Source organism: Gorilla gorilla, chromosome 1 (genome assembly GCF_029281585.2).
Source record: "Gorilla gorilla gorilla isolate KB3781 chromosome 1, NHGRI_mGorGor1-v2.1_pri, whole genome shotgun sequence".
In the NCBI taxonomy this organism is placed as follows: Eukaryota; Metazoa; Chordata; class Mammalia; order Primates; family Hominidae; genus Gorilla; species Gorilla gorilla.
The window spans coordinates 145,005,285-145,032,849 of record NC_073224.2 but is presented as its reverse complement, the minus strand read 5'-3'; the positions used below and the strand labels follow the sequence as shown (position 1 = coordinate 145,032,849).

General features: G+C 41.5%; 2 protein-coding genes across 13 annotated transcripts in view; one reads left to right on the top strand and one right to left on the bottom strand.

The window, feature by feature from the left end:
- The window catches only part of SLC44A3 (solute carrier family 44 member 3), a 76,437-nt gene extending 61,906 nt beyond the window's left edge, over positions 1 to 14,531 (top strand). For 7 of the 10 annotated variants that reach the window (XM_019032465.4, XM_019032349.4, XM_004026167.5 and 4 more), the window contains 3 exons: positions 10,603 to 10,740; positions 11,753 to 11,989; positions 14,295 to 14,531. In XM_019032465.4, coding sequence (XP_018888010.3) covers positions 10,603 to 10,740; positions 11,753 to 11,989; positions 14,295 to 14,399 — 480 coding nt within the window. In that variant the 3' untranslated portion in view covers positions 14,400 to 14,531. The remainder of the gene's footprint in view (positions 1 to 10,602; positions 10,741 to 11,752; positions 11,990 to 14,294) is intronic. The other 3 variants (XM_063696820.1, XM_055352726.2, XM_055352723.2) reach the window with 1 other exon arrangement.
- A 1,900-nt stretch (positions 14,532 to 16,431) lies between these two features.
- The window catches only part of CNN3 (calponin 3), a 30,389-nt gene continuing 19,255 nt past the window's right edge, over positions 16,432 to 27,565 (bottom strand). For all 3 annotated transcript variants that reach the window (XM_004026169.5, XM_019032667.4, XM_055352737.2), the window contains 6 exons: positions 22,888 to 23,009; positions 22,607 to 22,673; positions 21,608 to 21,745; positions 21,156 to 21,272; positions 18,840 to 18,986; positions 16,432 to 17,554 (listed from right to left, as the gene is read on the bottom strand). In XM_004026169.5, coding sequence (XP_004026218.1) covers positions 17,213 to 17,554; positions 18,840 to 18,986; positions 21,156 to 21,272; positions 21,608 to 21,745; positions 22,607 to 22,673; positions 22,888 to 23,009 — 933 coding nt within the window. In that variant the 3' untranslated portion in view covers positions 16,432 to 17,212. The remainder of the gene's footprint in view (positions 17,555 to 18,839; positions 18,987 to 21,155; positions 21,273 to 21,607; positions 21,746 to 22,606; positions 22,674 to 22,887; positions 23,010 to 27,565) is intronic.

Below are 27,565 nucleotides of genomic sequence, written 5' to 3'. Positions count from 1 at the left end.
ACAGTATTTGTCTACTTTTACTGTATTTGTCAAATATGGTATTTTGACTACTTTAGATACTTTAAATGCTGAATGTAGTAGTCAAAATACTGTATTTGGCAAATACAGTAAAAGTAGACACTGTATGAATAAAATCATGCAATATTTGAAGTATCTAAAGTAGTCAAAAATCATGGAAACAGAATGTAAAAAGGGCGCTGGGGGCTAGGGAGAGGGGAAATTAGTGTTTAGTGGGTATAGAGTTTCAGTGTTGCAAGATGAGAAAGTTCTAGAGATCTGTTGCACAACAATGTGAATATACTTAACACTACTGAACTCTACAGTTAAAAACGGCTAAGATGGTAAATAAATGTTCTACTTTTTTTTTTAATGACAAAAAAAAAAAAGGCAAAGAGCTGGTGTGGTGGTGTGCACCTGTAGTCACACCTACTCGGTGGGCCAAGGCGAGAGAATTGCTGGAGCACAGGAGTTCAAGGCCAGCCTGGGCCATGTCGTAAGACCCCGTCTCAAGAGAAAGAAAAGATACGTTACTACAGTGAATGTCTCTGAAGCAAATGCCTTTAAATTATAAACGTTTTTCACTGCAAGGTGGACCAAACTATGTTACCAAACAATAGTTATTCCCAGCAGCCAGTGACTGGATTTCTGGCCAGGCTGTCTGTCACCAGGCCTTCACCAAGCAGCCTGGCAGGGCAGCTCTGGCTTCCCCACCCCTAGGCTCGCCAACAGTGTGCTTGTGGAGGGTCATGCACCTGACTTGAAATTATCTCCCCAAAACATGCAACACATGAAAAACATGAATGTTCCAGTTTCTGCTCTCCATCTCTCTCCCGCCATTTCCTCAATACTGGGCTTCAAATCAGAGAAGGTTGACATTCTCTTAAGAACCAATCGGCCAGGCGCGGTGGCTGATGCCTGTAATCCCAGCACTTTGGGAGGCCGAGGCGGGCGGATCACGAGGTCAGGAGATCAAGACCATCCTGGCTAACACGGTGAAACCCCATCTCTACTAAAAATACAAAAAATTAGCCAGGCATGGTGGCAGGTGCCTGTAGTCCCAGCTACTCGGGAGGCTGAGGCAGGAGAATGGCGTGAACCCGGGAGGCGAAGCTTGCAGTGAGCTGAGATCATGCCACTGCACTGAAGCCTGGGCAACAGAGCAAGACTCCGTCTCAAAAAAAAAAAAAAAAAAAGAACCAATCTTCTGCCGGGCACGTTGGCTCACGCCTGCCTGTAATCCCAGCACTTTGGGAGGTTGAGGTGGGTGGATCACAAGGTCAAGAGATCGAGACCATCCTGGCCAACGTGGTGAAACCCCGTCTCTACTAAAAATACAAAAAAAAAAAAAATTAGCTGGGCATGGTGGCACACACCTGTAGTCCCAGCTACTCAGGAGGCTGAGGCAGAAGAATCGCTTGAACCCAGGAGGTGGAGGTTGCAGTGAGCCGAGATCGCACCACTGCATTCTAGCCTGGGTGAGACAGCGAGACTCCATCTAAAAAAAAAAAAAAAAGAACCAACCTTCTAAAGTCTGTAAGTCCCATAGACATCCACTGAGTTGGCCCAGTATGCCAGGCACCATGGTAAACATTTGGCATACACAGTCTCAGTTTATCTTCTCTAGTACTCTGTGTATTAGGTAGGTATTATCCCCATTGTACAAATGAGGAAACTGAGCCCCAGAGGATGAGGAGCATGTCCAGGGTGACAGCACTACTATGTGGTCATCCTCGTGGCTCCAAAAGCTGTGGCCCACTGGCTTTGCTGTGCTGCCTGGAGTTCCTTGCCAAGGATAAGGGTAAGGAGGAGGAAACCAGGGAGTGGCGCTCACTAATAGGGACAAGCCCATCTATGTCATCTTCCTTCTGAGGAAGCTTGAAGTCAGTAACAGCCCAGGCATTCCCCGTCCTCCGTGTTTCCCATGTCACAGGTCCACTGTTCAATTTTGCCTTCCAGAAAACCAGGCCTTGCTTCTGATTTGCTCCTTTCCACCGCTGATTATGCATAGGTCAAATGGGATTAAAGGATGTAACAGCACTCCAACTGGGAAAGAGCTTGGGGGATGAAGGTGACACTTCGACACGGTCCTCTAACTTGGACCTACCTCTTCATTAGGAATCATCGTTCTGGTGGGCTTTCCCTGCCGAGTGCAGAGCTTTGCTGGCAGATCAATGAAGGATCAAGTCCAGCAAGATGCCGTTGCCTAATGTGGCCTTTTCTGAATTTGTGGGAGGACAAGGCTTATCTAAAACAAAGAGCACTGGCTGTGAGCACCTGATTCCTGTTCCATCTTTGTCACTTCCTCTACCTGGTCACAGCCTGTCGAGATTGCCAATTCCTCACTGGTGAAATAAGAGCATTTTTCTAGGTAATATCTAGGATGCCTTTTAATCCAAACATTCTGCTGAAAGAACAAAGGGATCAATCAATTGAATTTGGGTTTCATATGAAGAAATATTATTCAGAAGACATTATTGGTTTGCCAGAGGATCTTTCTTTATCTGTTCAACAAATATTAGCCCCACAGAGAGGCCAGGGGTCAGAAGGCATTTCAGCAGAGAGAACCGCATCTGTGAGTGGAGGAACCGCAAGGGCCTTCCAGGATGGTGTGAATGCAGTGGCCCACAGCAGGTGTGTGAAGGGGCAGGCATGGTGGCAGTGCTGGATACACCTCATTAAGAAACAAAGACCAAGCCGGGTGCGGTGACTCATACCTATAATGCCAGCACTTTGGGAGGTCAAGTTAGGCAGACAGCTTGAGCTCAGGAATTCGAGACCAGCCTGGGCAATATGGCATGAACCCATCTGTACAAAAAACTACACAAAATTTGCCAGGTGTGGTGGCGCATGCCTGTATTTCCAGCTACTCGGGAGGCTGAAGTGGGAGAATCACCTGAGCCTGGGAGGAGGTTGAGGCTGTGGTGAGCCATGATTGAGCCACTATACTCCAGCCTGGGTGTCAGAGTGAGACCCTGTTTCAAACAAAGCAAACAAACAAAGACAACTTAGATGTAGAGACTTTCATCATCAAAGAGGCTATAAATGTTCAAAACCCTGACAAAGTCAGAATGATGAAACTCACTAAAATCAGGATGCAAGAGAAGGCGTGAGAGGACTCAACTTTCTTATCTACACTGCCTAAACTTAAAACCCTATGTTAAAAAAACAGTAAGTACTCTAACTTCCTAATGTTTCAGAAAACTTTTTTAAAACCTAAGTCTTGTGTGTGAAGGTGCAATTTGTCTGAGATTTGGGTATCCCTTCAGTGTCAGTTTAGTTTCATTTTCTTTTGTTGAAGTCAAATGAACATTTGTCCTTTTATTTAAAATACCATGGAGAGTATGAGTTCATTATTGTAGCGCATGCTCAGTGTATCCAGCCTGCCTTTCTTCCTCTGTGTATATTCACAGAGGGGTGCTGGGGTGAAGGCCAAGCAATGTTAGCAGTGGTTATTTCTAAGGGGTGGGATCACAGTGACTTTCTTGCTTCTTTGTCTCTGTGTTGTTTGATTTTTTTTATGATAAACATGGAAATAATAAAGCCATTCTAAAAATTAAGCAAAAAGAAAAGTTTTAAAAGAGCAAACAAAATAGCTCGACCCTGTTCGTGGCTTCATAGGCAGCTCTCATATTCGTCCTTCCTTCTTCCACCCCACCTCCCACCTGGCTGCAGCCCCAGGGGACTGGCTGGTTTCCCTCCTCACCATCTCATTGGATGTTTGTTTGCATCCTGGTGACCGGTGCATTCCTGAAGGGATCTGAACGGTGAATGCAGGGCCCTGGAAGGCCCAGAGGCTGTGCACTGCCTCGCTCCACATGTGTTTGTGATAAAAACAGGGCTCAAGATGAAACTGGTCTGGGACGGTTCCTGCCAGTTTTACTGTAGGTCCAAGGAAGGCCCCTGGATGTATGGGGATGTATCTGGACTCGGATTTCACTGTATTTTTTTTCAGTTCTGAGGAAAGTATGAATGCCAGTGTTATTTATTCACTGTTCAGTTTCTCAAGTTTGTTTTAGTAGTTCTTGCTTTGAGAATAAATATCGGAACTCTGTGAGGAAGGCGTTCCAGAAATAAAGCTGGCTATTCATGGCATGGTTTTTGGCAAATACCTTCCCTCCACTACGGAGGGAAACTGTTTACCTTTTTGAAGAGTCGGCAGAAACCCAGGTTCACAGTTCTGCCACCAAAAGAAGAAAGCAGTTCAGTTCAGTGAGAGGACAGACTCAGCATGATGGACAAAAGGCTGAGCTGCGCTGGCTAAGCATTTGATTTCAGGAGTAAAAAAACACTCTTTCTATGTTAAAGCTGCAATTAACATTCTTGGATAGCTCTCACAGTAACTTAAAGAGGTAATCTAGATTTTCTCTTACCTAAAAGGACACTTAAATCTCATTTTCTTCAATAATTAGAATTTTCTATAAAATGAGAATAATACCGGCCAGGCGCAGTGGCTCACGCCTATAATCTGAAAATTTTGGGAGCCCGAGGCAGGCAGATCACATGAGGTCAGGAGTTTGAGACCAGCCTGGCCAACATGGTGAAACCCTGTCTCTACTAAAAATACAAAAATTAGCCAGGCATGGTGGGTGCCTGTTGTCCCAATTACTCAGGAGGCTGAGGCAGGAGAATCAATTGACCACAGGAATACAATCGCACCATTGCACTTCAGCCTGGGCGACAGAGTGAGACTCCCTCTCAAAAAAAAAAAAAAAAAAAAAAAAAAAAGGCAGCAGGGAATAATACCACCCATGGTGATTATTTCACTGAGTTGTGGTGAAAACAGATGAGATCTAATGAGATGATGATCTGAGGGTGACTGGCCACGAAGCACAAACATAAAGCATCATGGAACATTGGAGTTGGTGGAAGTCTTTTCCAAGGAGCAAAGTGAGGGCCCCTTGAGAAGTGACGTGATTTGGTGGAAGCCGTTCCGCAAGTCTTTGGAGGCAACATGACTGGAATCCAGCCTCTTTCCACTAAGCCATCCTGCCACATCCTCAGCTGTTTTCAATGGTGCATCTCATGAGAACACCACTTTGTTATTTTGAACTTTCCAGGAGAAAAAGCACAAAGTACAGCTCAAAGTAAAGTTTTCCAGCAGATGGGCCTGAACGAGTTAGAGGTCCACTTCATGGAAGATGGATGCAACATCTATGACACGCGTGGAACCGGGGGCACACTACTTTACCTCTCTGCGCTTTAGTTTCCTTAACTACCTCATCAGGTTGGAGTTAAGAGGACTAAATGAGTGAATGTGTTCGGGGAGAGGTAGCATAGAGCCTGGCACATAGTACATGCAAGATTAATGCCATTGTTATTTATTATTAGCGTTATTATTTATTTATACACAGAAGTTGCACACCTGCCTACTGACTGGAAAAGAAAAAGGCCACAGATGGAAATTAGAAAGTTGTAGCTACCATTAGGTCTGTGCCAAGGCATTTGGGATATATCACTAAGGCATCCACCGAGGTGGGGGTGGAGGGGAGCCAGAGTGCCTGGAGGAGTTACTATTCCTAATACTCCTATTTTCTCCCAAGAAGAGCTCACGGTCTTTGGGCCTAGCCCCTGGCTTATGACTGCTGGCGGGTCGGTGTGCTCAATGGCTGCATGGCCACCACAGCATTTCCACCCAACTCCAGCAGAGCCCCGTAGGCATTGTGGAGGTGCTTGGGGAGTCTCCTAGGCTTGAATAGGAATGAGCCTTGGAAGGTGCAGAGCTTCGTGGCTCAGCAGAAGATGGTGATGAGGAAGATCTGACCTGAACTTCCCCAGGGCAGCCTGGGAGAGCTTCCAGAGGCACAGGCTGAAAATCGTGAGTCCTCCTGAAACTTCCTTTCACTGCCCTTGCTCCACACTCTGCGTCAGCCCCACCCACCGAGGGCTGACCCCCGACTCTTCCAGACCTGTTTCCCATTTCTCCTCTGCTGGGGCCCCCCAGTAACCTGCTGGTACGCTCATGTCTGTGGCTCACGTTGCTGGCGCCTGCTGCCGCCTCCTACCCTGCTGGAGACAGGCAACACTGGGGCCAGCTCGTATGCCACTTCCGTGAAGCCTTCCCTGATCCCTCCTGCTGGGCCCTCTCTTCCCCTCTCCCTCCAGCTTGTGGTTCTGCTCTTTGTGGCCCTCACATGTGCACTTGTGCTATGTATTTCATTGTTTTGAAGCCCTCACAGCCACACAGGGCGTCCTCATTGTGTTCTTCCCCCACTGCTTCTCAGCCACTCGGGACCAGTCCATTAAAGTCTGAAAACTAATCCACCTGTACCTGGAGGGAGTCTTGAATCCCAAGCAAGGGAATGAGAATTGGGACATAATATTGAGATACTACCAATGCCAACTTGGGAATCCTTCCTCGTATCTATCTTGTGTGTTTATAGCTTCAATTTCAAGACAGAAATATCCACCCACCTGTTTTGTGATGCTAAAGAAGTATGCACACTGAATTTTGGGAATAAATCAAAAGCCGAACGCCACTACCTCCTGCTTGCTTGTTTAAAGGTTAGCCTTTAGGATCTCTTAACTTCCACAACCAATAAACGTGTTTCCTAGTCCTTATTATGGCCAATCATTTCCACATATTGTTAGAGTCTGCAGATTACCTTGGCACGTTAATCCTGAGTTCTGTCATCCCAGGCAAATACAAATGCTCAGAACAAGGACTTACGATGAAAATGTTAGTGCACTCCATCTTCCAGCTGCCTGACAAGCAGCTTCTACTGAGAATAAGTATTAATTAGCTAATGCTGAAGCTGCAGAAATGTTTAATCCGTTGCTGTGTCTTGAGTGATTCCTCCCTCCTCCCCCTATTCATTCAGATGTTAATTCTAGATCTCTCTGTTGCACTCAGGGTTGAATCTGGTAAAATGCTAGTGGTATGGTGCCTGCAGGAAGGCATATATAATTTCTCTATCAGAGTGCTTTTAATGCCCTCTTTCAGTGGGCCTGATACATAAGAAAAGATAAATGCTTATGGGCCCCAAAACTCTTTGGAGTCAACACATGCATGAGAAAGTATAATACCTTTTTAAATTTTAATCATTTTAGCCAAAGAACGAAATCTGTTTTTACTGCTTATGAGAGATAGTGCTAAATTAAATACGAGGCAGTGATCTGCAGAAAAAGAAGTCCCCACAAAAACAGTGCTTCCCCATGGGAAGCAAGAAGCACTTTAGGAAGCTTAGAGTGGGGAAGTGATGGGGTGGTGGGCTGGAGACAGCCTGAATGAAGAGAGGAGGCAGAGACAGAGGCTGAGCGGCAATGGTGGAGCTGCTGTAACAAAGTAAGACGATGCTGGGGGCTGGCAGATGGTCTAAAAAGCCCTTTCCTGGATCCCTGTGGGTGTGAGGGATTAAAGCCTACAGGTAAAGCAACTACAGGCCCCTGCCACACCTCCTCAGGTGCTTCAAGAGTTGCCTCTGTGTTCCCAGTTGTAAATGAGATCATCTTTGGTGATGTCTGGATGATAATAGCCACTCTTTATTACACATTTTCTCTGTGCTTTACAGGGAGTAGGTTCTTTAATCCTCCCAACATCCCTTTGCGGTAGGTGCTGTAAGTCATTTTATAGATGAGGAAATTGAGGTCTTAGAGAGGTTAGATCATTTGCCCAAGACCAACAGCTAGTCAGTGGTAGAATTGGGATTTGAGCACAGAGACAGTCTGGCTACAGAGCCTGTGCTTACTGTAACCACCATGCTTTTAAATAGCAATTTTTCCTAATGAAAATTGATAGTGTAATGTCCAGAAGGTTAGAATTAAAAAAATAAAAATAAAACGGTCTCTGTCTCGTGGATTCACCAGGGGACCTGGGGGAAATGCCCTTGATCTTGGTTTCCAGTCTATAAAAGAACAATTATGCCATTCTTCACCCACCCATCCTACAGATGTGCTCTGAGGATGAATGAATAGATTGGTCATCAGGGCTTTGAAAACCCAAGATGATTGAAGATGCCTAGTTAAATAATATGAGTAAATGAGTTTCCACATCCCTGCACAAGACTCAGGCCCCCAAACTGGAGCAGCTTTCCAGCAACAGCTGGTTTGAGATTTTCAAAGCAAATTTCACGCACATTCTGTGTAAGTCCAAAACCAAAATTTCCTTGTGGAACTTTTTTTTTTTTTTTGCAGGAAATTCATCTGACGTCTCACTGAAAATCTCTAAGGCAAGCATGGTGCCCTATCAGGGATATGGTTTCCAGCCTTTTCTCTCTTTTTTTTTTTTTTTTTTGAGACGGAGTCTCACTCTGTCACCCAGGTTGGAGTGCAGTGGTGCGATCTCGGCTCACTTCAACTTCTGCTTCCCGGGTTCAAGCGTTTCTCCTGCCTCAGCCTTCCCAGTAGCTGGGATCATAGGCATGTGCCACCACGACTGGCTATATATATAAATATACACATATATATGTATATTTTGTATTTTTAGTAAAGACAGGGTTTCGCCATGTTGGTCAGGCTGGTCTTCAACTCCTGACTTCTTGATCTGCCCCAACCCCTGGCCTCCGGAAGTGCTGGGATTACAGGCATGAGCCACCGTGCCTGGCCCAGCCTTTTGTTTTTAAGAACCAAACATTCTTCTTTTGCTGGCCTTGAAGAGGGAGTTTGGTAAATTGGGTCAGTTAATTCTGCTCCCTTAACCGTATGCTTGTTAGTGGTCTTCATCTCTTCTACTTACTCTATTAGGACCCGCACCATGGGAGGCTGATTACTGCAGTAGACTCCACACTGATTTCCTTACGATGTGTCTGAAGGGGTGTACAAAAGGGTTAATTTGTATATCATGAAATAAAAAACTTTCATCCTTTATCCAAACCAAAAGGAATGACAACAACCCAAGCAGGTAGTATTCTCATGTATTTTCCCAGGAAAGTTATAAATTCTTGTTGTAATCTGCAATGCAAGTAGCATTTTTAAAGATTTCAAGAGACATAAATGGTCTTGAAATGTAGTCATAAGGGGAAGGTATTTTGGAAAAAATAACCTGAGAAATCATCTCATGTGAACATAATCACACACACACACACACACACACACACACACATTTGTAGTCTTTGATATAGTAATCTTGTTTCTGAGAATTTATGCTTAAGAAATTATCTAAAATCAGGAAGAGTTCATTGCATAGTTGTTTATAACAGCAAAACATTTGAAACAGTCAACATGTCCCAGCTACACACATGCACGTACACATGCACATATGTACATCCCAGAATATGCGTTAAAAATTAAAATTATAAAAGCCATGTAACATAAAAATGCTTATTATACAAAGAAAAAAGCCAGATATATAATCATGACACCATACCAGTTACACTGTATATTTTTTATTTCTAGCTTTTTTTTTTTTTGAGATGGAGTTTCGCTCTTGTTGCCCAGGCTGGAGTGCAATGGCACGATCTTGGCTCACCGCAAACTCCGCCTCCCGGGTTCAAGCAATTCTCCTGTCTCAGCCTCCCGAGTAGCTGGGATTACAGGCATGCACCACCATGCCTGGCTAATTTTGTATTTTTAGTAGAGACGGGATTACTCCATGTTGCTCAGGCTGGTCTTGAACTCCTGACCTCAGGTGATCCTCTCGCCTCGGCCTCCTAAAGTGTTGGGATTACAGGCATGAGCCACGGCACCTGGCCTATTTCTAGAATTTCTATTCAATTTGTTTTCTACTCTGCCTCTTCATTTTTCATACTGTTCTGTTTATTCCTTATGGTCACTGTTTCTTTCACTATTTTCTTATTACCTTTAACATACCTCCCTACTTTTTTTCCAGGTTGTTCTCAGGGTAGATTCTGTTTGTTGTGATGTTCATTTCCATGGGTCCTCTATAAAATTTTCCTGTGAGCTCCTCGTCTTCTCCAAGGGTTGTTATCTGTAGGACTCCTCTATTCCCTGGCCTGGGAGGTGGCGATGTTGCTTTGCCTTTGCAAAACCCTAGTAATTTTAACACTCTTAGGCACATAGTGCATTTCTGTACCACCTTCCTGGAATGGCTGACTGAGGCTGAATTGAGTATGAATCCTGAATTTGTTGAAGGAGCTCACTTCCCTAGCAAGGGCCTAATTGCATGCCTGTTGCACCTTTGGGTTCAGCTCTCACAAACCATTAGATCCTGCTTGCTTTCTGGTACCTAAACTTCCTTTCCTGCCCTCAAACTCTACTGTGCATTAAAAAATAACTTATCGCCAGGGTGGTGGCTCTCGCCTGTAATCCCAGCTACTCAGGAGGCCGAGGTACAAGAATCGCTTGAGCCCAGGAGGCAGAGGTTGCAGTGAGCCAAGATGGCACCACTGCACTCCAGCCTGGGCAACGGTGTGGGACTGTCTCAAAAGAAGCAGATAAAACCCTTATGCTTTACCCATCATTTCCACATGTTTGTAGTGGGACATTCATATTAACCATAAGTACCTATTTATCTTTTCTATTTGCTGCAACTATATGAAAATATATATGGATATAATCAGAGTGGAAAGGACTTTGAAAATGGTATTTGTTATGGGTAGAGAGAGTAGGTTTATTGTAACTCTAGTTTGTAAACACTCTGTATTAATATATTGCCTTAAAAACAATTGTTATAAGAATTATCTTTTAAACAATTCTCTTCTGTTTCAGAATGCATATACTACAACTGCTATTAATGGGACAGATTTCTGTACATCAGCAAAAGATGCATTCAAAATCTTGTCCAAGAACTCAAGTCACTTTACATCTATTAACTGCTTTGGAGACTTCATAATTTTTCTAGGAAAGGTGAGATATCTTGACTAAATAAAGGAGCCTGGGATTCTGAAAATTAAGCCATACAACTATCGGTTTGAAAGGGAACTATATTTCTGGAGTACTTACTCTATAGTGGGTGCTGTGTTTCATTATCTCATTTAATCCTCAATCCCATGAGGTATCCCTAGTTTGCAGAAGAGAAAATGAAGGTTTAATAACCTTTCCAGGGTACTGCAATAGGTAGAGCCAGAATTTTAATCCTAGTCTTACTCTCTCACCTGTGATCAGTTCTACCATTCTGATTCCCTCTTTTTCAGGTCTAAAATGAAAATGCTACTAATCTCAAAAAATGAACATTTGTGGGTTTCTCATTAAGAATATATGGAAAGAGTATTGAAACCTGGACTGGGCACAGTGGCTCACACGTGTAATCCCAGTATTTTGGGATACCGAGGCAGGCAGATCAGTTGAGGTCAGGAGTTTGAGGTCAGCCTGGCCAACATGGGAAAACCCTGTCTCTACTAAAAATACAAAAATTAGCCGGGTGTGGTGGCGGGTGCCTGTAATCCCAGCTACTCAGGAGGCTGAGGCAGGAGAATCACTTGAACCTGAGAGGTGGAGGTTGCAGTGAGCTGAGATCACACCACTGTACTCCAGCCTGGGCAACAGAACGAGACTGTGTCTCAAAAGAAAGAGGGATGGTTTCTAAAAAAGTTTTAAAGTGAATAGGCTTATTTTGGTGTTAAGTGAAAAAGCAGAATAAAAAGGTTGTGAGATATTATTACATTTATATAAATACAAAAGCTAGGCACAGATAAAATTACATATAACCTTCCTACTCGCCATTAACTGGGTTACCTTTTGAGACAACTTTTCATTTTTTCCTCTATTTCATTCTGCCAAAATTTCTGACAAGCATTCTTTACAATAGTGCACACACACGTTGCACACAGGAACGTATATTAAACCATTACTTGTAACCGACAAAAACATCTAAGCAACTGATTCATAAAGATTTTCAACAAACTCTTCTTTTGCACAGGTGTTAGTGGTGTGTTTCACTGTTTTTGGAGGACTCATGGCTTTTAACTACAATCGGGCATTCCAGGTGTGGGCAGTCCCTCTGTTATTGGTAGCTTTTTTTGCCTACTTAGTAGCCCATAGTTTTTTATCTGTGTTTGAAACTGTGCTGGATGCACTTTTCCTGTGTTTTGCTGTTGATCTGGAAACAAATGATGGATCGTCAGAAAAGCCCTACTTTATGGATCAAGAATTTCTGGTAAGCAAACATTTCATTTCCAATTGCAGTCTCCATGCTCGCAATCTCGAAAGTTTTGTAAAGCCGCACACACGAAAGAGGCTCATACCCAGCCTCTCTCTTCTAGAGGGCTCTGAGGCTTCTACTACCCCAGGGCCTGAAAGTGGGATTTGCGCTGAACTCTCCAAGGCTGAACCCACCTCCCTTTCTGAGAACCTTCTCCCTGAAGAAGTGAAGCTGAACAAGAATGCTGATCAGATGGATTCCTAAGTAGCAGCAGCACTTCTTACCCTGGGCAGAAGATGTCCTGAACACAGTAGTTCAGGTCCCTTTGGGGCTCATGGCATGATCTGGCCTTTTGGGTGGTCTAGAAGTTTAACAGTTGATCTTTTTCTAAAGCATTTTTGCATCTCCAAGCATGATGTTCATACCCACTATATTAGGGAGAGCACACTTGTGTGCTCCTCTGTGCCAGTATTGACAGATCTGCAATTCTCAGGCCCTTTATTAGCCCAGGCACACCAGTGTGAGAAAAGCCACACCCTCAGCGGAGCGCCCATACTGCTTATATCTGGAAATAGCAGGCAGCTGTTTGCAACAGCCTTTGCAACACAGTTGTTGCTTATTTGCCTTATCCTGGGTAGACAGGGATATTTTAACAGCTGAATGATGTCTCATCTCTTTTCCTTGTCTGAGTTATATGATATTTTCATACTTTTCTTTCATTCTGTTGCCATAAAAATTAGGTGTTAAAGCCCTTTTAGCTTTAAACAGAGCATTTAATGCACTCTTTAGTTCAGCAGGCACTCAATTTTTTAAGAACCACTTCTACAATTTATAATTAATGTATCCTCATCCTTCTCCATATAAAACATAAACTACGCATTTTACTTTTTTTTTTGAGACAGAGTTTTGCTCTTGTTGCCCAGGCTTGAGTGCAATGGCGCAATCTCGGCTCACCGCAACCTCCACCTCCTAGGTTCAAGCGATTCTCCTGCCTCAGCCTCCCAAATAGCTGGGATTACAGGCGTGCACCACCACGCCTAATTTTGTATTTTTAGAAGAGACGGGGTTTCACCATGTTGGTCAGGCTGGTTTTGAACTCCTGACCTCAGGTGATCCATCAGCCTCGGCCTCCCACAAGTGCTGGGATTACAGTTGTGAGCCACCGCACTCAGCCAAAATACAATTTTTACTTTTTACTTGTTTATTGACTTATTTGTATGTACTCTAAGGAAAGTGCTTATGATGGTGGTATGTAGCTAGCCAGGTCTCCATCCCCTGATTTACTTTTCCAGTTAAAAATCCACCTTGAAGTCCGGGCACTGTGGCTCACGCCTGCAATCCCAGCACTTTGGGAAGCCAAGGCAGGTGGATCACATGAGGTCAGGAATTTGAGACCAGCCTGGCCAACATGGTGAAACCCTATCTCTACTAAAAATACAAAAATTAGCCAGGCACAGTGGCAGGCGCCTGTAATCTCAGCTGCTTAGGAGGCTGAGACAGGAGAATCGCTTGAACCCGGGAGGTGGAGGTTGCAGTGAGCTGAGATGGCGCCATTGCACTCCAGCCTGGGCGACAGAGGGTGACTCCGTCTCCACCACCTCCCCCCCAAAAAAAATCCACCTTGAAATTTACCCCTTAAAATAGTTTTTTCAACAGAAGAAACTTTCTTAAGGATCCAGTTATCTGAAATTTAAGGCCAAGAACTTGTAAATGGCTATCATTGGGACTCAGAAATTGATACTCCATAATATGGCACTTTGACATGCTGAACTGAAGAAGCCTCAAGAACTCTCTGACCTTCTCCCAAAGCACAGGATGAAGCTGTCATCTGAATGAAATCCCCTTATCTGCCTAAAGTCCAGACCCACCAAAGAAAAAAACCACCTCTGGCCCCTTCCCTGAGTTTTCCATTAACTGGACTTATATAGCAGAAACAAAGACTAAATTCAGTCAACACACCTGGACAGACTTTTGTCACAAACCACTGTCTGTTCTGCGGGCCCAACAGACTTTGTTCCCGGCCACTAAGTGTTCTTCAAGCTCATTAAACTCCCCTAAAAGTAATTTACCACCCCCATAAAATCATCCACACTTCCCCATCTCCCTTTCCCAAAAACAGAACTATCTGTACCCCATTTAGACAATCACTTGATTCTCCCCTGTGCTAATTTATATATGCCATTTCTCCTGTTAATCTGCCTTTTGTAAGTTAATTCTCCAGCAAACTGTCAGAGGGCAAAGGAGAAGTTTTCCCTCGGCCCCTACATTATCAACAGTACAGACACATAATACTATTCTAACTTGTTCTTTTGTTTTTCAGAGTTTCGTAAAAAGGAGCAACAAATTAAACAATGCAAGGGCACAGCAGGACAAGCACTCATTAAGGAATGAGGAGGGAACAGAACTCCAGGCCATTGTGAGATAGATACCCATTTAGGTATCTGTACCTGGAAAACATTTCCTTCTAAGAGCCATTTACAGAATAGAAGATGAGATCACTAGAGAAAAGTTAGTGAATTTTTTTTTTAAAAGACCTAATAAACGCTATTCTTCCTTATTGTCTTTGTCATTATTGTTTGACCAGGTAACAATACTGGAACTATATTAGTTTACCTTTTTTTGTACAAATTAGGACAGAAAAACTCTTCTAAAACCATGTTTATATGCATCAACTTAAAAAGTACACTATGTAAGAACTAAGTTTGTAAGTGCACAACTAATAAATAAACCTTTTTAAGATAAGGATTTTGTTAGCAGAAATCTCTGGAATTTTTTTTTTAAAGGGACAGCATCTCACTATGTTCCCAAGGTTGGCGTACAGTGGCTATGCACAGGTGCCATCATAGCTCACTGCGGCCTCCAACTCTTAGGCTCAAGTGATCCTCCTGCCTCAGCCTCCCAAGCAGCTGGGACTACAGGCATGCCACCATGCCCAGCTTGGAAAGTTGCTTTTATACAGAGTAGGATACTTCCCTACTCATCCAATCCTGGAAATATGCTAAATGGATTAACTTTTCAAAGTACAATTCTTAGATTTGGTGACAATAAAAGCCAAAACTGTATACTCTTAACATGAACTACCACCTGAACTGGGCATGTACAGGAGAGGCAGGAGTGTAACCAATGATTTAGTCTGTGCACATGCTCTTCCTTTTTTTCTGAATACTCTTCCTCCTCTTTGCTAATGGCAAACTCCTACTTATTCTTCAAAACCCAGCTCTGATAGCATCATGCTTCTGCAATGCCTCTGAGCAGCATTACTTGCCCTCTCTTCTGTCCTTTTCCTCCATGCTCTTCTCTGACATGACTGTGAATCCACTTTCTGTTATGTCTCTCCACCAGATCACATTCCATGATGGCACACACAATTTATCCAAACTCCTGATACACAAGCACTCCTCTTACAGCAGACATTCTGGAAGAAGTGGTTTTCAACCACAGCCCCACCTGAGAAATTACCTGGAGACAGATTTTTAAAAATACTTCTGCCTGGACCTCAGAGATTTATGTAGATGGGAGTGAGGGGAAGAGCTTTTCGTTTTTAAAACTCTAACCAAATAGAAACATTTTAACATGTTGACTGGCAACCTCATGGGAATCAATCTGACTTAAATGGCAGGGCAGGTAAGTGTGATATAAGGCTTCCCTTCCCTAAACTTTGAAGAGTCAAAGATGACAAGGACAGCCTTAGAACTCAGGTCTACTTTAAATGCAATGACTTTTTTCTTAAATGCCACCATTGAATTAGGTTGACTCCAATAGTTTCCTTTACAAGCAGTTTCCCAGAAGCATTAAACCTAGTCATTGTGGAATGATGAGCAAATAGCCTTCACTTTTGTGGGCTCATCAAACCATGTGTATATACTCCTCATCTCTCAGCAAAAAACAGACGGTTTTCGCCCCCAAACCTAATAGAGCCAATCCTATTAGAAGACATAGCTTGGCTGAGACAATGTCGGAAAGTGTGAGTTACTAATTTTCTTTTAGTGACTGCATTTTTGTCACTATGACACCTAGCTATTGTTTGTCCTTCCCTCTGTCAGGACTGAAGGTTTATGTTTCACTATAAACCCTAGCTTATTACCAAGCAGCACATCCTATGGCTGACCTAGCATGTTTCTTATTCATGTTTACTTACCCTAAGATAGGAAAATTCCCCACCCCTCCTATCAATATTCCTAAAGATTTTAAGATTATTCCAAGTTGAATTTAAGATGAATCTGGGCCAGCCAAGTCAGTGAAATAAGCAAGGGTCAGAAAATGATTAGAATTCTGTCATTTACTATGTGTAATGGTTTCCTAAGCCTCAATCTCCTTAAGCATAGAGTGCAGTGTTGTGTGGAGTAAATAAAATGTTAATGTACCTTGTAACAGTACCTAGGAAAAAGGTACTTAAAAAAAAATCTGACCCTACCTATCTAGAAGCTAGCCAGAAAATAATCAGCCTGTGGTTCATATGAAAGTTCAAAAAAAATATTTATTTATAAAAAATACAATGGGATAAGTTTATGCTGAGAAATGCAGCAATAAATACAGTTGAAGAAAACAGAGCAACTCTACATTGATACATTGGCACAAACAGGAAGAGCAAATGCATCACCTAGGCCTAAATGTCCACAGGCCACTTTTGTACATGCTCCTTTAGAAACACCACTCTGAAAAGATCTTGTTCGCTAGGTAAGAGAATGAGTACACATATAATCACAAATGCACACTGATCATGACTTTATTTAAAAATTAGCAAACAATACTGTAGAAACATTGATATGTAAATTTCTAAAATGCTGCATCTTAAATTTAGTTGGCAAAGACCACATTTAGCAATAAGCATGAGTTTAGTCTTCCATGTAGAAACCAGATATACTAAACTGTAAAAAAAAAAAAAAAAAAAGTTTCCTATTGTTTGAAAATACCAGTTTAATATAAGATTGTAAAAATGCATAGATTTTTGCATAAAAGAACTGGCTGTACAAGAGTACTCCCCTTTCACAGTATTCCTTTTTACTTCATATGCGAGTTATTGATTATGCTGTAGGATTTAACTATTACAGCACTAAAAGGCAACTATTGAGGGAAGAGGCAGAAAAAGGAAAAAGGAATGTACGTAAGGCAATTTTTCTTAAAAGTACAATAAGCTTAATAGTGTTTTAGGAAGACAAGATAAAAATTACTCAAGGCTAGCTTGGTTCTCACTGAATAAAAACAAAGGACTAAATACTGAGCTCCTTCTGTGTGGATCTAATAATCAATGCCTTGGTCGCTATATTGGTAATCTCTGGGGTAGTCATCCTGGTACTCGCCATGATACTCATCAGGGTATTCTGCCTGATAATCACTATCACTGATTTCCGAACCATTTGTTCCTGTTCCTTGGCTTCCGTTGTGAATGACAGGTTCTGTAGGAGCAGCACAGTATTTGGGATCATATACTTGCCGCCCAAGCCCATACACACTCATTCCTTTCTGGGAAGCAACTTTGTTGGTACCCATCTGTAGGGAAATTGTCGAGTTGTCCACCGGCTGTAATGTTAGCTTCTGATCATAGATGTCTCTTCTGGTACCTGGTGCTAACATCCCTGCCTGGTATTAGAACATAGTATAAAAGTTAAAACAGCAGCTAGAATCTATTCTTGTGAATAATTTATAAATTATAGAATTCACATTGAATATGAACAGTAATACATGAACTTTCATTTGGTTCAGGGGTAAAGCTAGCTTAACCAAAATATCCTGATACCGAATCACTTCCATGAAGCAATATTCATTGGCTTTTGAGCTAGGTGAGACCTTTCTTCAAAATCCTTGCTCTGCTATAAAATTACTATGTGGCCTCAAACATGTAAATTTAGCTTTAGGTTTCTCAAACTGCAAAATGGAGACATTACTACCTACTCTGGATTTAAGAGAGAATGAGACATAAAGAATGTGAAATCATAATGCTTCCACACCAGAAAGTTCCATGTGAATGCCCATGGGGACCACATACATTATCTGGGTTACCAATTTCAAAAGTTTATAATATATTCAACAGAAACTATGTTGAGCAGATCTTAAGGACCTGAGTCTTTTCAAAAGGCTGAGATACAGAAGAACCAGCCACTTCACAGCCACTCCCCTCTTTTTCAGAGTACAGTAACTCATACTTCATCTCTCCACTTACATCAAGCACACACTTCCAGGTTCAGAGTGGGTAGAAAAGTAAACGTGAGTGGCAGCTATGAGAGACATAATGCCGCACCCGGTAGGATGTGTTCCATAAGGGCAAAGTTTGATAAATCTCCCTTGGACTCAGTAAGAAAATGTTTTTCAAACCCTATCCCAGCTGTTGTTGGATGTGAGACCTGTCTGTTCTCAAATGGTTGTTGAACTTCCTTCTGAGGTGCTGGTGATCTATTTTTAACAAGGAAATATTTCTATCTTGGATGTGGTATACTGGTATTTTCACCATGTTGCATTTCCATCTCCTTATATTGACACATCTAATAGGAATGCTAGTTAAATCCTTCTTAGTGGAACACCAGGTAATTTTACCTATTAATTAAGGGCTCCTTAAAAAAAGTCAGCATTTAAATGAGCAATATTTTACTTGGATTTTGGAGCAAGAACACTGTAATAAACATATCATTTTTTCTGCTGGCTAGGTAGAAAGGCCAGCCGTTCTAACTGCCAACAAAAACCACGAGACACATCATGCTTTTGCTGCTATCGAAAAGGTCTTTTGATTATTTTGCTTTCCCAGCAAAGTCCACATTCCTGAAGGAATATACTGTAAATAAACTATACAAAAAATACCTACTTTAAACTTCTGGTTAATAAGAATAAGGTAAGTGTACTCTTGTACAAGTATAAAAAGGTACAAGCTTACCTGGCTGGCTCCTTTATTAGTGCCCATCTGCAGACTAATTGTGGTCTGGTCAAAAGGTTTGTCAGTTTGCATTTTGGGATCATAAAGATGCCTCCTAGTCCCGTAAGCTGTCATACCTGCCTGGCTGGCACATTTGTTGGTTCCCATCTTTTAAGTTAAAAATAAAATTGCACAAATTATCAGATGTCAACAATATACACAACACAAACAAAACTTTCCATGCTACCAAAAAGACAGAAGGGGCACAACCAACAAGTTACTGAGCTGAGGCTCCAGTCAACTCTTCTATGTGTCTACAAACAAATTTCAAGTGCTAACTTTAAAAAGAAAATTTTAAAGTCACTATAGATAAAACCTCATACATAGAAGAATTAAACACACTTTAACAGGTGGACTGACACACCAAAAGTCATTACAGTGGCAGAATAATTTCCTCTGCTACTCTTTCCCCAGATAACCAAATTAAGAGGTACCAGCTTCGGTTATTTAAACAGAAGCAATCCTAGGCCAAGCAATATGCTGTTCTACTCCAGGAATGTTTTACATAAAATGTGAAAGCAAATGCCAGGTGTTTTCTCTGGGAGCTTAACAAGGGCTTAAGTTTCAAAATCACCAACATTTTCTCCAGAAAGGAACCACATTTTATTCCTGTAACTCCCATGTCCTTGGACAGAGCTGGAGAAAGGTGGAATGAGGAATTTGAACTCAGCAAAGTTCAGGGAAACAATAATTAATTTTTCTTCCCCACTGAGAACAGTATGGCTTCAGGACCAACCATTACACCCTGTTCCACTGGTTAGGCACACTTTTCTGATGTTGGATCTTTTTTCTTTTAAAATAAGATTAAAGAAAATCTTTATTACTAAATATAAAATCTGTTCATTGAAGAAAATTCAGAAAACACATATAAGCAAAAAGGAGGGGGGAAAAATCATTGTGATACCACCATCCATTCACTGTCAACATTTGTGAATATCCTTTCAGCTTTTTAACCTATGTGTCCATGTATATATCTATAGATGCACATATATACAAATATATACAAAAACATGTGCATTTTTAATTTTAAAAATCCATACTGACCAAAATATTTGATGATCTGATTTTTTTCCCCCATAACCTATCTTTTCAAACTCTAGTGTATAATTTTACATTACACTTTGCTTTTATGGAGTTGTAATTCAACCAACTGACTACTGTTCTGAAATTTAGGTTTCCAGTTTCTCACCACCAATACAATTTTGTACTGTGTAAAAATAAATCTAACTTGCATAGACTCAGTAGAAAGGGGCACTGTATCAAGCAGGTACAGTGGCTTTTGGAGAGTAAAGCCAACAGCATTTAGGGAATTAGCAATGACGTTTCCATGACCAATGAAGAGAACAATGAAGAGAAGGAAAACATCTGAACTACGTATTTCAGAAGAATTTAAACTGACAAATTCTAACAGGGCTTGGCTGCTATATCATGATTTGGTACTGTAAATAAGTGACTTTGGCATTAAGGTCGTGTAAAATTGCCTAATTTGGTCAATAACATTAAGGAATTTATAAAGTACATTTCCGGCTGGGTGTGGTAGCTCATGCCTGTAATCTCAGCACTTCGGGAGGCCAAGGCAGGAGGACTGCTTGAGCTCCAGAGTTTGAGACTATCCTGGGCAACAAAGTGAGATCCCATCTATATATAAAAGATAAAACAGGCCAGATGCAGTAGTTCACGCCTGTAATCCTAGCACTTTGGGAGGCTGAGGCGGGCAGATCACCTGAGGTCAGGAGTTCAAGACCAGCCTGGCCAACATGGTGAAATCCTATCTCTACTAAAACTACAAAACTTAGCCGGGCATGGTGGCTCATTCCCATAATCCCAGCCACTTGGCAGGCTGAGGCAGGAGAATTGCTTGAACCCAGGAGGCGGAGGTTACAGTGAGCCGAGATCGCGTCACTGCACTCCAGCCTGGGCAAAAGAGTGAGACTCTGTCTCAAAAAAAAAAAAAAAAAAAAAAAAAAAGATAAAATAAAAAATTTAAAAGTGTATTTTTCTTTAAAAAAAAAAAAAGAAAAAAAAAGACAATATGATTCAATTAAAAATTTTCATTTCCTGGAGAAATAATTGTCAAGTCAGGTGGCATACCTGAGGTTTCTTCTAAAAAATTATCATTGTCTTATGGGCTTTATAAATAGATATAAATTGTATAAACTACACCCCCCCTCAGTACTATAGTACTTCTATCTATTCTTAGGAGAGGCTTAATATTTTGCATGGTGAGAATTAATCATATTGAATAAGTAATTGAATAAGCAACACCACATTACTTACCTGCAGACCAATTACACTTTGGCCAGCTTTTAATTTTCCTTCATCAAAACGTCTTGTTTGTTTTTCTGCATACTTAACTCCAATGTCAATGGTTGTATGGAATCCTTTTGTTTTAGCCTAGACAGAAACATGCACACTAACTGAAAAGGCCAACAGAGTTTCACAGAAGGAACAACAAAGAAATGATATGTTCATAGACAAAGGGGCCCAAACTAGAGATAAAAAATATTTAAGGCTGTTCAATAATATACTGCATCATTTGAAATGTGAGTGTTCTAAGTAAGCTATCTAGTACGATGCAGCTGATGTCAGCAGCCTTTCCATAAAGCTACTAATTACAGAAGAGACAGGCCCCGCCCCACCTGGTCTGAACCCCCATGAAAGAGCAATGATGCAATTCATCACCAATGTGGTGGGAATCTGTTAACCAGCCATTAAAGACATGTACGTACCAGACCTGCTAGAGCCACCAGAGTAGTCTGAACCTGGGTCATGTTTCCATTCTCAAAAAGATCATTTGCTTCGAATATGTCATGTGGCTTCATACCATAAGCCTGAATAGCTTTAATAAAGTTGCCAATATTCTCCAACTATAAAGAAGAAGAGTTTTATAATTCCTGGAGCTAAATATTGACATTCATAATTTCTAAGAATTCCAAGTCTTCATAACCAGTTATAAGACGCCGCCCAGAAAGCTGTTTGACAAGGATTCAACCAAATACATACTAAGCATGGCTCTCTCTGGAACAGGAAAGAGCAAGAAGAGAGTGTGTCTCTCACTGTGGGTCACATCACAGTCTTAATATTTTTAAGCAGTTATGTGTTTTCAGTTTTTATAGGCAAGATCTTCCTTATATATTTTAAAAGGATTCTGTATCAGAGCTATCCAGGCCTGGAATTTTATTTGTCAAAAGGTATATAATTACTCATACTAATAAATAATTCATTATGTGTTATTTTAATTTCAGAATACATTTGTGGTTACTAAATACTCATTCTCTCATATCTCAAAACACATGTTCAAGACCAGTAAGTATCCCATTTTCCTTACTCATACACACTCATGAACTAAGGTTATGTCTGATACAGTGCTCTGCAGTCCACTGTTAGTTATGTGGAATGCCTTGTTTTTTCCCTTATCCTTAAGGTCTGGGTTGCATTTCTCTGTGTAAGCTGTGTCAAGTCCTTTCTGAATGTACACAGACTAAATATAGGAAAACTTCTAAGCTAAACGTAATAATTACAGAACTAGTTAAATAAGTAATTACAGAACCATTACAAAAGGGCAAAAAATTAAATATGCACAAATTTCTGCTACAATGTCTATGTAAAAACTGTAATCAAAAAGTTTAAAAAAAAACACACAAAACCAAAAAACCAAACCTGAAATCAAGTTTTCACTACATAAAATGCAACCAACTAGAACCAGAGGTGGTTGGTTTGGCTGTTACCTGAGGCCAGTTCAGTGAGGACTCGTTGACCTTCTTCACTGAGCCTGGCTGTAGCTTGTTTATAAGTCTGAAAAGAAAAATATGAGAGACATCTTATTTACTGGCACACAAAAACAAGGACTGAAATATCAAGTTGCTCCCTTTAGCATCAGTAAGGGAAAGCATTAAAGATATCTGTAGAATATCAAGGTCTGACACCCTGGGCTGACAAGGAGAGTGAGAGAGAAGGCCGTGGAAAGAACTGGAAGAGCAGAAACAGATTCTGGAGGGCTGCAACTCACTCGCAGAGGATGATGCCATCCTTTAAGCCCAGCTGGAAGTTGGTGCCAATGCTCATGCCTGTCACCTCTTCTATCCAATTGCGAAGATCTTCTTCTGCCTGATGATCATACTTGGAAGCAATCTGAAATACAGGTTAACTCACTTTAGAAGAATTTCACAAAAGCACCAGAAACTGCCGACTCACAACACACTCTGCTTTCACTAGCCATTAAGACCACAGCTGTGAAGTGTAGTAAATGACACTCAATAGAGCTCAATGGCAAACTTAACCATTACAACTTCAGTAACTAATAACAAATTTTTGGTGAAGACTGTGTCATACAAAATTTTGAACAGAACATGGAGAGGCTGGGACTGACAAGGAGAGAACATCAATCAAGAGACATCAGATTTCATGATCCACAGGAAGTGACAAGGATTTAATGGTATGTTACAATATGGCACTCAAACTTTAAGGTTTAAGTCATTAATCACCCTATTCCAAAAAAAGATGGGGAAAGGATTCTGACACATGCAGTTATTTTACAGAGTATCTCACCTGGCCAATACATAACATTCCAATAGTTTTGTTGACTGGAAAGTTCTGGTATTTGCCTTCTATTCAGCCAAATACACACTATATACTAAACACACACACACACACACTTTCCTCAGTACTAATTACTGTACAATATTTAAATTCTGTTTATGTAGTCTCTATCCTATTAGACTTCTTACAGGCAGGAAAAGCATCTAGTTCATTCAGATTCTTAGTATCTAGAATTGAACCTGTCACCCAAACGTGATAAAACTAAAAGAAAGTTTAACTTTTTACTTGCAGAATTCAAAAATAAAGGCCAACTTACCAACACAAATGCTATGCTATTATACATGGTAAAACTACTAAACATAAGTTTTGAAAGATCCCTTTTTAATAAGACCACAGACCTCAATTTAAAATAATTGAAAAAATAAAATTTAAACAAAATATTGTGAAGAAAATCACATGCCCAAGTTCTTAAGCTATCCCTTGTCCTGGAGTCCCCTTAAAGTGGCTGGTCAATCAGGGTTATGGAGAACACAGCTGAGGCAGGCATAGTGGCTCACACCTGTAATCTCCGCACTCTGGGACTGAGCTGGGTGGATCTCTTGAGTCAGGAGTTCGAGACTAGCCTGCACAACATTGAGAGACCTTGTCTCTACTGAAAAAAAAAAAATTCAGCTGGGCTTGACGATGCATGCCTGTCATCCCAGTGACTTGGAAGGCTGAGGTAGGAAGATCACTTGAGCCCACGAGATCGAGGCTACAGTGAGCCATGATCACACCACTGCACTCCAGCCTGGGCAGCAGAGTGAGACCCTGTCTCCCGCCCCACCGCCAAAAAAAAAAAAAAAAAAAAAAAAAAAAAAACCCACAGCTGGGAAGAAGGAAAGATCTAGTATCATTTGTCTTCTCATTCAGCACTGGTGAAAATGCCAAGTATACATAGGAAATGCTCAGGAGATAGAGATCATGAGCTTGGGAATCAATTACGTCATTGGAAATGGGAATGAAGGTAGAAATGTCTGCTGTGTCCACAAGACATAGGGAGGTTTAATCATTGCAAGAAATGAAATGGCATCTTGACATTTTAGTCACAAAGAGGTCCCACAAGTTCCAGTCTACACCACTCACGGAGGAACCAAGCAGAACTGTGGGAAATGCCCTAGGTTCATAGTGCCAGAGCATATAGGACTGTGGGCCGCATTCAGGTCCTTTCCAAGGGAGAGAGCCTGATCACCAGGATCAGGACAGACATTTACGAACCTCGCCAGCTTACCTGTAAGTCACCCAACAGTGAAAACCAACGCTGAGTCTTAAAAAACACAGACTCAAAGTGTACACTTGATCACAGTTCCTTTTTGTGTCCATCAAAAGCCACAACAGCCTTTTAACTTCTCAAGGTAGGAAAAACATCCCGTTTCCCAGGTCAAGTAAGTGGAAATGTCTACATTCCAGGTCCCCCTCTTGAAGGCTCACCGTGCACCTGAGCCTGAGAGATCCCCTGGCACATAATCAGACCACTCCTGGGCTGTTTTCAGGGCCTCTTTTCCCCTCCCCGCCACGCCAAGGCATGAAGCTTCTGCTTTGACTGAGAGAGGGCAAATGATTTCACTAAATTACTGTGGCATTAGGGAGATGGCAGTTCTTGATCCTTTGCACCCTTTACCCAAGTTGGAGAAATGGCTCTACAGCTTTGACAGAATAATGGATAATTGATTTAAACTGTAGATTTACTTAACCAGAATTACAAAAGAAAATTCAGTAAGTTTATATCTTCATATTAAGACGACTAACTTTGCAGTGTTTCATGGATCAAGTCTGGCCTGGAGGTTAGTTTATAAAAGACAGTCTTAAATACAATTTGTTTTCCAGGCTAGCCTCAAACTCCTGGTCTCACGCAATCCTCCCGCATCAGCCTCCCAAAGTGCTGAGATTACAGGCATGAGCCACCACCCCCTGCCTCCATTACTCCTATTATACCTCAGATAAATATTCTTGGATAATATATCTCCTCCAACACATCAAATAAACCCATTTTTATGGCACTTTTAGAAAATAAAACAAAAATTGGCAGACACATTTTTTAAAAATATTTTTTTTGAGATGGAGTCTTGCTCTGTCACCCAGGCTGGAGTGCAGTGGCGTGAACTCAGCTCACTGCAACCTCTACCTCCCGAGTTCAAGCAATTCTCCTGCCTCAGCCTCCCAAATAGCTAGGATTACAGTCACACACCACCATGCCAGGCTGATTTTCATGTTTTTAGCAGAGACGGGGTTTCACCATGTTGGCCAGGCTGGTCTCAAACTCCTGACCTCAGGTGATCCGCCTGCCTCGGCCTCCCAAAGTGCTGAGATTAAAGGCGTGAGCCACTGCGTCCAGCCGATAGACACGTTTAAGTCTTGACTATATTTTCACACTGGGGTCTTGTTCTGGGTGCCTAGAAAAATAAATTCTCGCTATATAAACTGGAGGTGGTGGTATGAAAGGGGATAGGCAAAGAAGAAAAGGAGAAAAGAGTACTCCTCAAGCATTAACTATGGAAAGCAAATACTAATTGTTAAGGTGATTTTTTTTTTTCCCAAAAGTGAGGGCATTCTCAACTAGGAGATATATTTTGATCAATCTGAAGAAAAACATAATATGCTAGGGTGAGAGGAGTTCTGCCTTGGCGCCATGCCTGGCTCCATCTATCTTTGCTATGGGCCTGGGTTAGTTCCTCTAACTTCTCTCGATCCAAGAGGAATTCTAAACTGGATGCCTGCACTAGGTCCGTTCCTACTCTCAGCTATCTACACAATTTGTTCAAATAATAAAAAACTGAAGAAGTATTTTCTCGTTTCTTCAAATGTAGAGAAAAATTATGTTAGAGTAGTTTGGGATATTTCACAGGATGGTGATGGTAATTCTCATACCAAATGACATCAATTAATATTTAAGCAGAAAAACATTAAAAGCATATTTATGCATTCTTTGTTCAAAATGTGTCCAACAGATTTGGTGCCATGCCCCAAACCACGAAGTGACTACAGACCTAACTTGAAATATCCTAGTAGATCCCAGTAAGAAGTTTTCACCTTCTCTGTTGACAGTTCTTGTCAAGGAAGTGATGAGATAGAAAAATCAAGCACTGGAGTCAGATGGACCTCAGTTCAAATCCTGGCTCTACCAATGAGTGGTTGTGGGGGGGGAGCTCTGGACAGGTGATGCTGTCCTTGAGACTTACCATATGACCACGTGCACAGAAGAAATTCGTATGTACATGCATGCAAAACTCAAAGCCCCAAATGATCAATTAAAAATTAAGACTAGGAATGCAGCCACATAAAATAACTGTTGGTTTGGGCTAAGGGTTTCCTTTAAGTAAAGGAGCAACAGGATTCTCCTATCCAAATACTTAGAATATTTTTCTAGTAAGTGAGCTTTATGCAGTCAGGCCAGCTAAACAGCATTATCTTTTAAAATCAAGGAACTGAGAGCAATTTTAAAAAGTAATCTTTGGCCAATAAAAATGATTTACTATTTTCATCTAAAAAGCTTTAATTTCTCAACATCTGGCAGAAAAACGCTGACATTTTCTTTCTCTCAACAAAAGAAAGTTAGCTTAAAATAATTGCTTAAACTTACCTCATTAATACTTCATGGAAATTTCACTCTAATTTACTTAAAAATTACTCTTCCTGACAGGGCGCGGTGGCTCACGCCTGTAATCCCAGCATTTTGGGAGGCCAAGGCAGGCAGATCATGAGGTCAGGAGATCGAGACCATCCTGGCTAACATGGTGAAACCCCGTCTCTGCTAAAAATACAAAAAATTAGACGGGTGTGGTGGCAGGAGCCTGTAGTCCCAGCTACTTGGGAGGCTGAGGCAGGAGAATGGCGTGAACCCGGGAGGCGGGGCTTGCAGTGAGCTGAGATGGTGCCACTGCACTACAGCCTGGGCAACAGAGCAAGACTCTGTCTCAAAAATAAAAAATAAAAATTACTCTTCCAAGTTGTTGATAAACATCCTTTTCTTTATTCTTCTTCAAGATTTATTTTCTTGGCCTTCCCAAGCTGCTTTCGCAGACTTTCTGCCTGGCTCTTTCAAATCCACAGCAGCCCCTCTCTTTACATGCCCACCTTCCTTTCTTAAACACGCACACATTCTCCAAGCA